We start from the raw sequence: 10854 nt of genomic DNA, 5'->3' as shown, positions 1-10854 counted from the left end.
TATTTAGGATATGAAGTATACCCTAAGGTGCTTACAGTACAAAAACTTTCCTTAAGAACAGAGAAGCTAAACACCTTAAATGACTTTCAGAAATTGATAGGAGATATCCAATGGATGCGTCCAGTGTTAGGCTTGACTACCTATCAATTGCAACCATTATGATATTTTAAGAGGAGACAGTGTTTTAAACTCACCACGTCAACTTACAAAAGAAGCACAAGAGGCTTTGAGAGAAGTTGAACTGGCTTTATCCAATGTGGTTGAAAGAGTCACTCAAAAACCCTTAGCTACACAAGAGGCACCCACAGCAGTCCTTCATCAAGGAGACAATGTGATAGAGTGGGTGAACCTCCCAGTACAACCAGAACAAAGCCTTACTCCTTACTGGCTAGAATTTTACTAAAAGGCACTAAGCGAGCAGTACAATTATCTGGGATAAGACCTGACAAGATATACACCTTTTATACTAATGTACAAATTAATGTGTGCTGTGAAACCATTCCAGAGTGGCAAATTTTATTGGCCACAGCTCCAAATTTTACACACGGGTCTCCATTAAAGATAACCAGACTATTACATAATTGGCAATGGATTCTTGAAGAAAAGGTTTCTAAAGTTCCTCTTAAAGGACCAACTATCTTTTCAGATGAATCTAAATAAAATATTTGTGCTGTATACTCTCTTGACTTAACTATAAAGAGAGTAGTCAGAACTCCTTTTCAGTTCACTCAGCAGAATGAATTATATGCAATCATTCTAGCTCTTACTTATTATCTGGGAGACATAAATATATCTGATTCAGCCTATTCAGTAGGTGTGGTACAAAGAATTGCCACAACCCAAATAAAATTTGTAGTCTCTAATATATATCATCTCTTTAAAGAACTTCAAGAGCAAGTGAGAAAGCATCCAGGTAAGATTTTTATCTTGCATGTCCAATCTCATAGTGGACTTCCAGGTCCTATTTTTGATGGTAATTCAAGGGCAGATAGCCTTCTAACCATATTGGCCAATAGTCCATTATTTCAAGAAGCACAAGAATCTCATTTTAAATATCATCAGGATGCTCGAGCTTTACATTTATAATTTAGAATAACAAGAGAGGAAGCTAGGAACATAGTGAAAGCCTGTACAGCTTGCCTTCCTTCCCCACGCTCCTACATTCCCTCCAGGGAAGAACCTTTGTGGTTTGAGACCCAATGAAATTTGGCAAATGGATGTGACCCATTATAAATCTTTTGATTATCTGTCTTTTATTCATGTTGTGGTAGACACCTTTCAGGATTCACCTTTGCAATATCAGCAGCAAAAGAGACAGCCTGAGTGGTCACTGAATTCCTTATACAAACATTTGCAATTATGGGTGTTCCACAAGCAATAAAAACAGATAATGGACCTGCATATACGTCTAAACATTTTGTATACTTTTGTGCATAGTGTAAGATTTTACACATCACCGGCATACCCTTTAACCCTTAAGGACAGGCAATAGTAGAGCGAAGAAACAAAGACATTAAGACACTCCTCCAAAAACAAAACAATGGGGGAGCCACAGGTAATCTAGAGAACATCTAAATCTAGTTCTTTATACAAGTAACTTCTTGATTTTTGACAAAGATGCACTGGCTCCAGCAGACAGGCTTTATAACCCACTGGAAGGGCAGTGTCCACTGCGAGCAGCTCCACTATCTTTATTTATTTATTTTTATTTTATTTTTTTTTATTCATTTTTCCAAATTATCCCCTCCCTCCCTCCACTCCCTCCCCCCGATGGCAGGTAATCCCATACATTTTACATGTGTTACAATATAACCTAGATACAATATATGTGTGTAAATACCATTTTCTTGTAGCACATTAATTATTAGCTTCCGAAGGTATAAGTAACCTGGGTAGATAGACAGTAATGCTAACAATTTACATTCACTTCCCAGTGTTCCTTCTCTGAGTGTAGTTATTTCTGTCCATCATTGATCAACTGGAAGTGAGTTGGATCTTCTTTATGTTGAAGATTTCCACTTCCATCAGAATACATCTTCATACAGCATTGTTGTTGAAGTGTATAGTGATCTTCTGGTTCTGCTCATTTCACTCAGCATCAGTTGGTTTAAGTCTCTCCAGGCCTCTCTGTATTCCTCCTGCTGGTCATTTCTTACAGAGCAATAATATTCCATAACCTTCATATACCATAATTTACCCAACCATTCTCCAACCGATGGACATCCATTCATCTTCCAGTTTCTAGCTACAACAAAAAGAGCTGCCACAAACATTTTGGCACATACAGGTCTCTTTCCACTCTTTAGTATTTCTTTGGGATATAATCCCAATAACAGCAATGCTGGGTCAAAGGGTATGCACAGTTTGACAACCTTTTGGGCATAGTTCCAAATTGCTCTCCAGAATGGTTGGATTCTTTCACAACTCCACCAACAATGTATTAGTGTCCCAGTTTTCCCACATCCCCTCCAACATTCATCATTATTTGTTCCTGTCATTTTAGCCAATCTGACAGGTGTGTAGTGGTATCTCAGAGTTGTCTTAATTTGCATTTCTCTGATCAGTAGTGATTTGGAACACTCTTTCATATGAGTGGAAATAGTTTCAAAGCTCCACTATCTTTAGATAATCACTAGGTGATGTGGAGAGACCCATAAAGTGGTGAATGGAAGGGACCAGATAGGTTAACTGCTTGGGGGAGAGGGTTTGCTTGTATCTCTACAGATGGAGAAGGAATCAGATGGGTGCCAACGAGCTGTATTCGCCTTGTCTATTGGAGAGAGATGGAGCAGACCCTTGAAATGAAGGAGAAAACCCAGGAAACATAAGGTGATTCCATTGCTGACTGTGCCCACCACTGAAAGAGCATGGCAGTTATGGCATTTGACTCATGGACATCAAAAATTGTTGGACTTCAAAACCCTCAGGAATCACTGGATTCTCTGAGACATGATAAGATTGTTGCAGCCCTGTCTGCAGGAATCATTGGATTCCCTAACATATAAAAAGACTGTTGCAGGACTTCAAAAACTTCCAGGGATCATTGGATTCCCTGACACGTGAAGCAATGGACAATAGATTGGTTTTGGACTCTCTCTTGGCTGCTGAAGAAGGTGTATGTGTGACTGTTGTTTACATATCCTCCTTCTAGGACTTCTGGAAATCTTTTACAAGACCATGTTGATTTATATTGTTTGTTATACCACTATTTGCATGTGCAATTCATTTTTGTTACACCACATTGAGCCTGCACTGGCTGTGAGGAGAGTCATCACTAATAGCCTGTGCTTTATCATTATGTGCTTGTGTAATACCTCCCATGCTGATGGGTTTGTATATACCTGTTTCTAATAAGACCCTTCATCCCAGAAACCTGCCAGCAATCCCCACTTCCCTTTGCTTTTCACCTCCCTTCCTGAGAAGTTGGGGGGGGGTAATCATCGTGGTGTTTTCATCTCCTTTTCTGAGAAGTCAGGGATGGTGTGACTACCTGTGTTCTAAAACAAAAGAAAGGGGGAGATGTAAAGGGCTGAAACTGAGTTGCTGCATTGAGGTTGGACAACCAAGCACTTAAAGCTAATTACTGATTGGACAATACTCTATTAACATATGTTTGGAAAATGGCCCTTCCCACTGTTTTGTGCTGGTTCAATCTTTTGGTGTATACAGAGAATGGTGGGGAGTACTAGGGGGTGGAGTAAGACAAGACAGAGGCACCTTGGACGGGAGAAAAAGGAGAGGAGAGGTCGGGCAGAGCCTGTGTCCATCCAATTCACTTCTACCAAGAATGAAGACCAAGGACTTTTGCTTATCCTGACTTTGGTTGATTCTAAGGTATCCAGGGTGCTAACTCGGTCTTCACAATAGAGGATAGACCTGAACCTAGGCCTTTAATGGTTGGATTCTCTTCCATCATATCATACTACCTTTCAATAATAATTCTAATTCTTCACATTGTGCTTTAAAGATAAATAAGCAGCACATCCCTGGTTGATATTAGGGAGTAATCAGTATATTAAATATGCTGTAGTTGTAGTGACACGTTAATTAGACTGGGGTGATTGAGACTTTGCCCCAGCACACTGAAATTGAAGGCAGTGTCTAATAAAAAGGTCTAAAAAGAGATTAGTGTCTTAGGATAGGGCTCCTAAAAAGTACACAACATGTGTATGTCTATATATAGATACACATACCCACACTCACACACACATACATATTTGCAAATGTAAGGGTAGGATTAATAGTTAATCAAGTCAACTCAACTTGTGATAAGTAATAAGATGTTCCGATCATAGATTTTAGACTAAATGCAAAAAGCCCTTTGCACTATAGTGATATAGAAAAAGGAGAGTGTTTGGATAGGTTGAAGAAATATGGACTTGCAAGGTGTTGTCTCTAAATTATCCAGCTGGAGAACTGGACTGATTCTAAAGGTAAGAGAAAACCTGACTTTCTAGTATTTCCATAAGGAGAAACTGTCTAGGGAGAAAGGAAAGGCTTTAACTTTGACTTGGCCAAGTATTCTCTCCCATCTCCCTTTGCCTGGAGAAGTTACTTATAAGCTGCCAGAAAATATTAGGCTTCCATCATCCTCTTGCTATTATCTTCACAGTATTTCCAGATAAGCTGATGACAATGTATGAATCTGAATCTATGATTCCACGGGACCTAGCAAAGAAACTATAGCTGCCTAATGGGAACTTTGTGAGCACTCCATGAATGAGAGAAAAGAACTTTTGCAGCCAGTTGTAAACCATCCCTTTTGCCACATGTCCTCACCAAAGCCTGAGACCATTTCCCCCTGGACTCTCTATATTATTTTTGAAAGTGTATCATATTTGTTTAGGGAAATATTTTGTGCCAACTTATATTACATTGTTTTAACAAATACTTTTCTTTTAAAAACTATTTGAAGCTGGTTGACAAATATGCATTTGGGAGTCATCCACATTGAATGGATGAGAACTGATAAGACTACCAAGTGAGAGAGAGAAGGATTCAAAATAAAGCTAAAGTTTAAGTGTGATATGAATGAGGATTTAGCAAGGAAGACCATGCAATAAGATAAGTAGGAAGAAAGCCAAGGAGAAGGCAGTTATCAAGAGTCCCCGAAATGGGGACTGTTATATGCTAGAGATCAAGAAGGATGAACATTAAGAAAAGACCACTTAATTTAATGATTTAGGCCAGCAACTTGATTGGCATTCATCAATTCATTCAAATTTTGAAAAACAGCATGGGGAGCAGAAAGCTAACCTTGAAGTCAAGCAGCAGACTTGTTCAAGCCCAGGAACTTGTTATGTATTGGCTGTGTGCTCTGGGCAAAACTCAAATTCTAATGGCTTAAATTCTTAACGCCTCAGGAAATTTTCTAAGACTATTAAGTTGCAGAGTTACTGGTATGCATTGAAGGTGGGGATTTTCCTTCTTGGCAGTTTCTCATATCAATGAAATCATGAGTCTTTCTAGACAGTTATTCACTAGAAATGGAGGGATTAATGGTAAAGTTAACCTGCTGTGGATCTCCCAAATTCCTTTCCTTTCCTTCAGCGACAACTTTTTACAGGGACATATGTTTAAGCAAGGTTTTTTTGTGTATTGTTTTGAAATATTTGCAGGAGGTACTTAAGTAACTGAAAGTGAATCTTTACATTTTTACTTCCCTTAGGCAAAATTGATTTATAGTAGGGGAAAAGGCACACAATAGCTGCTTTCATGGTAAAATCACAGGATCTCAGAGTTAGAAGGGCCTTTAGTCTATCTATATTTGCAAACAAATTCTATCTCATTTCTCACAAATGACCAGTATCTTCCTTAACACTGTCTGTGAAAAGCTCCTTCCTTTCCTTCCAATGCTTCCCTTTCATAGCTTTTTAAAATGCTCTTCTGTAACTTTCAGTATTTGCTTGCTCTTAGTTTTACACAGTCCAAACAAAACAAATTCCCTTTTTCACACAACGAAGGCAGCTAACATTTTCCCTTCTAAGTCTCCTCAGGACTGAACATTCCATCCACTGGTTCATGTGTGACAAAGTCTCTAGTCTTCTCACTTTGTGAGAATTAACCAACCTTCAATTTGTCTGGGTTTTATCTAAAATGTAACATTCTGAATTGAACACATTTCTCCAGATGGGGTTAGACCACGTTAGGACACAGTGGAATTATAGCCTCCCTCCCTTTCTGGAGATGATGCTTCTTTAAACACCCTAGGCTTCTTTAGCTGCCTAACCATTTTGAGTTGTAGTCTACTAAAAACCCTAGGTCTTGTTCACGAAAACTATCGTCCGTCCTATCCTTGTGATGCTGATTCTTTTATTTTTAATTTTTGAGGAGCAAGTATGGTATAGTAGAATTTATTCTACATTTGGAAGCAGAGTTCAAATCCTAGATCTGATACCTTGATTAATCTTGCTAGCACATGAGCTTCCTACAACATGAGGGAATTGAGGTAAGTGATCCTTAAGTCCTTTCCATTTCTAAACCTATGACCTGAATGTAAGAACTTATATTTCTCATTATGAGACGCAGTCTAACATTGTTATATTTTGACTCTAATCCAATATGTGAGCTAACATTTCCTGGCTTTGTGTCATCCAAAGCACTGATAAAAATATGGAACATGAGAGATAAGACTAGATTCTTAGATCACTTTATTAGACTCCTCCCCTCTAAGTTCAAAGATCACTTCAAGTGACCTAAGTGAGAATGGGAGTGTCCTGTGCCATAAACTTTCAACAAAAGATAGGCTACAGGTAAATATAACTAGAGTGGCATTTAAGAATAGAATAGCGATATTGAATTGAGAACTGATACAAACTCTTCCTTCTTTGGATTGAGGAAAACAGTTAGCTGCTTTAATTTAATCTTCTACTTTCATTTTCAAGAATCATTATCCGATGATAGTTTTCCTAGCACTATTTCAAAATAGAAAACAAACGAACAAACAAACAAAAAAAACGAACTAGGAATATGTGTTGACATGATTTTCTGGGCAAAGAGTTCATTCTTATTTTATTCACAGGATGTGAAAATAACTTTTTGTTAACATTTCTTTTTAATGTATGTGTGTGTACTTAGAGATAAACAAAATAGATAAGGAAAAATTATTTTGAGCCTTTCTATACTTTATACAAAAGAAAAATTGTACTGAAATAAAAAACAAAAAAAGAAAATATCTATTTGAAAACAAGTCACATTTATAGAATATCAATCAGATTGAAATAAATTATTTAACAAGTAATATAAAGAAAAATAATTGCCACATTTAATTATAGTTCTTTGAAGAAAATGACACCTTTTATTAGTCCTCAATAAATTTCTTCAGAGGTCCATGCTATTCACCTCAAGGAATTTGTAGTGTTTCAGGGTGAGTTTGCATCTTTTTCTTCTAGTTCATCATCTACAACCTAAACACAAAATAAAATGAATTAAATATTTCAAATATTAAGTTTCAAATTGCCTTTACACTATTCTGAATATGTTCATCAGAAGAAACTACTTTCTTGAATATGGCCTTCCAAATAATCTTTTCTGAAAGAATATAATCTCTAGCAATGTATAAGAATAAGAAAACTCCATTAAAATATTTAAGATGTTTTTGATATTTATCTGACTGTAGATTAAAAATTTACATGTTTATACTGTCATTAATAGAAAGAAGGAAAATCAAATATTTATATTTAAGAAGCAAACCAGTCAACCTCCCTGGCCAAGAATAGGTTTCTTTGGTATCAGTCACATAGGCATAAGAAATGATTCCAATGGTCAGAAAAATGTTATTGGCTTTTATTCCAACTGACCCAGTCAGGCCTCTTCATTTCTCAGACTTTTAGCACTCTCCTCTTTATAGTAGGTATAAACCTGAAAGTGACCCTATGTACAATGTATTTTAAAAAAAATTCTAAAATTTACATGATTGTAAACCAAAACACTGCTGAAATTCCTTGCTGTGGTAGCTGTACTGGATAATTTTTTAAACTACTTTTCTTTGTCATAAGAGAAGGTTAATCTGGGGGATGGAAGAGGTTGTAAAAATAATATAAAGATATAAGTATTACTAAGATATATTTCATTGCTCCCTCCTAATGAGGGAATAAGACTAGGCCTGTGATTTCACAGGTCCAAACAATTCCAAGGGAAGGAAACTCCTTCTAACCAAGTCAGGGTTAAGACTTTATTTGCAATTTATAGTCTTAGAGTGTTCTCTAAAGGGCTGCCAGGAAGAAGTTCTGGGTCCTCTGTTGTCTTTGTCTGGGCATATCACTGCCTTGTGGTTTCAGCTGCTTCTCCTTGGGCTGAGCATGACAGCTGCAGTGTCCCCCTTCCAAAACTATTGTTTTGGGAGTTAGGAGACTAAATGCTGCAGCCCTATCATCCTGCAGGAACTGTCCCATGACTTGCCCACCAGCCTTCAGAACTTCAGCATTGTGGACTCTACCCTGACAGACTTGCAAGAGTGCTTTTGCTGGGGAGGAGCTGCCCATAGTTGATGGAGGGAGATGAGTGGTATACTTGGCCAACATCACATCACTTCTCAGTCAAGACAACAACCAAGTGTAATGAGTACCCAGCAAGTGACAAGTGCTGAAGTACTTATTTTCTCATCAAAATCCTTCAAATACCAAATCTGATGAGTTTTGAAGCAGATGAGTACTGAGGTATCAATATACTTTGCTCTCAACAACCTCAAAGGCCTGGGTAGCATGTTATTGACTCTTATCTCACAGTTAAGTAAACTGCAGCCCAGAGAGGTGATTTGTTCTAAGTTAGCAAGTAGAGCTAAGACCCAAAACCATTTTCCTATTCCAAATCCAGGACTCCTTCTTTCCATTATATCACACCAGAGGGAAAGATCTTATAGAGTTTTGGTCATGTTGCACAAGTTGATGAATAATTCAGTAAATTATTTTCTTTGGAAAGGAAAAGAGGTCACATAAACAAAGAACTTCCTCCTTTTCACTAAGACTATTGCAATTAAAGTGCCACAAGTTCCTAACTTGAATATCATAAAACAACCACACCTAGATTAGTGAATACAAACATTTCTTTATAAATTCATTGCGTCTCTTTATATTCAATATAAAATAATGATCAGAAGACTAAAGCAAAACCTAAACAAATTTGAAATTATATCACACAAAGACATGTTTTGTGATGAAGAAATAGAAGCACTTAAGATTACTGAATCTAAACACTGTTCATTTCCAATGATATTTGTAACTGGAAAAATCAATACATTTGCAACTTGTCAACAAATTACTTTACTGTTTCTACCTTCCCCCCAAACTTCCCATTTGGACATGCTCAAGAATTTCGGACCATGTACACTGCTCCAGGCTGGGATTCCTCAGGCTACTCTTACCCCTTTATGAGTCCATCTATTCCGACAAAATAATTTATCAAAGACCTAAAGTAACTGGCTATTTTTCCCCAATAATTGCTGAAGAAGTAACTCAATTTTCCTCTCTGATCTAATCTAGAATGTTATGACCTACATATGACCTATAAAATAGGATTTAGGGATGATGTTCCTTCTCTCAACTTTAAAAAGAACAGGTTATATTCTGAACAGTGTGATATAAAATACTGAACTAAACATAAATAAGACCACAGAATAAACAACTGAGAAGATAAAAATTATTCTAATGAACCACAATCTGGTGATTCTTTTCTAAATCTCATATTCCAATACAATAGGGATTTGCAAATAATATAAAATTTAAGTGATTAGCCTTTTTCTTTTCACAGATAACACTTCTCATTCCTTACACAGCCACTACCTGATAGAAGACTGTAACCTCCTAATTGGTTTCTCTACCAATTCCAATCTATATTCCACACAGTTGCCAAAGAGATTTTCTTTAAACATAGTCTGTTTCCATCACTCCACTATTGCATATACTTCTATGGCTCCCTATTATCTTGAGGAAAAATATAAACTCCTCTGTTTGCTATTTAAAGCTCTTACACAATTCGCCCCAACCCACATACTTTTCCAGCTTCATTTTACCTCTTTGCCACAATTTAGGGACTAGCCATAATGAGAAAAAAAAGTTGTTCCTCATAAATGACATTTAAAACTCCTATCTCAAGAGTCTTCATTTGATGTCCTCCATGCCTGGAACATCCTTCCTCCTTCCCTCTTTTTTGAAATACCTTATTTCCTACAAGGTTTAGTTGAAATATTGCCTTCTACATAAAACTTTTTTGATCCCCCCACTTACTCTTTCTCTATATTTACTTATATTTATTTTGTACATATTCTATATATATATGCACACATACACATACATATATGTGTATTGATATTGTCTCCCAGGTAACAGGTAAATCCTCTGAGGATAGGGATTTCATTTCAGAATGGATTAAACTAGATGATCTCTAGTCTTTTACAATTCTGAGATTCTATAATTGACCTTTGGTCTGTCATATTAATGACTTCCAAGTCACAACTTTTAGGTGTTTATGCACAATGCCTGATATAAGGCACATTCTCAAGAACTGCTAGCTGATGAACTGATAACATATTCAAGTGGCAAAATAGTACTGACCTACCTGCTCTACACCTTCTACTTCTGGAATATAGAACTGCAGCATATTTTGGATTCCATTTTTCAGAGTGATGATGGAGCTGGGACAGCTGGTACAGGAACCCTGCAGTTTCAGCTGTACAATGCCATCTTCAAAGCCTTTGTAGATCACATCACCTCCATCTTCTTGCACAGTTGGCCTTTGGTCAGGGAATATTTAAAATAAACAGATTCAAGAGAAAATTAAAAGATTCAGTAAGATTTAGGTATGTACTAGCTTTATGCCAGTAAAATAAAGCTAAAGCTACTCTTCAGATGGAGAACA

General features: G+C 36.9%; 1 protein-coding gene across 3 annotated transcripts in view; it reads right to left on the bottom strand.

Moving 5' to 3' along the window:
• Nucleotides 1-6970: 6970 nt before the first annotated feature.
• The window catches only part of NFU1 (NFU1 iron-sulfur cluster scaffold), a 37745-nt gene continuing 33861 nt past the window's right edge, over nt 6971-10854 (bottom strand). For 2 of the 3 annotated variants that reach the window (XM_074287134.1, XM_074287136.1), the window contains exons 7-8: nt 10555-10729; nt 6971-7406 (exon numbers count right to left, since the gene is read on the bottom strand). In XM_074287134.1, coding sequence (XP_074143235.1) covers nt 7362-7406; nt 10555-10729 — 220 coding nt within the window. In that variant the 3' untranslated portion in view covers nt 6971-7361. Of the gene's footprint in view, nt 7407-10550; nt 10730-10854 lie in introns of all 3 variants that reach the window. The other variant, XM_074287135.1, reaches the window with a different exon arrangement.

Source organism: Sminthopsis crassicaudata, chromosome 2 (genome assembly GCF_048593235.1).
Source record: "Sminthopsis crassicaudata isolate SCR6 chromosome 2, ASM4859323v1, whole genome shotgun sequence".
In the NCBI taxonomy this organism is placed as follows: domain Eukaryota; kingdom Metazoa; phylum Chordata; class Mammalia; order Dasyuromorphia; family Dasyuridae; genus Sminthopsis; species Sminthopsis crassicaudata.
The sequence above is the reverse complement of the archived record's forward strand: the minus strand, read 5'-3'. Positions and strand labels throughout refer to the sequence as shown.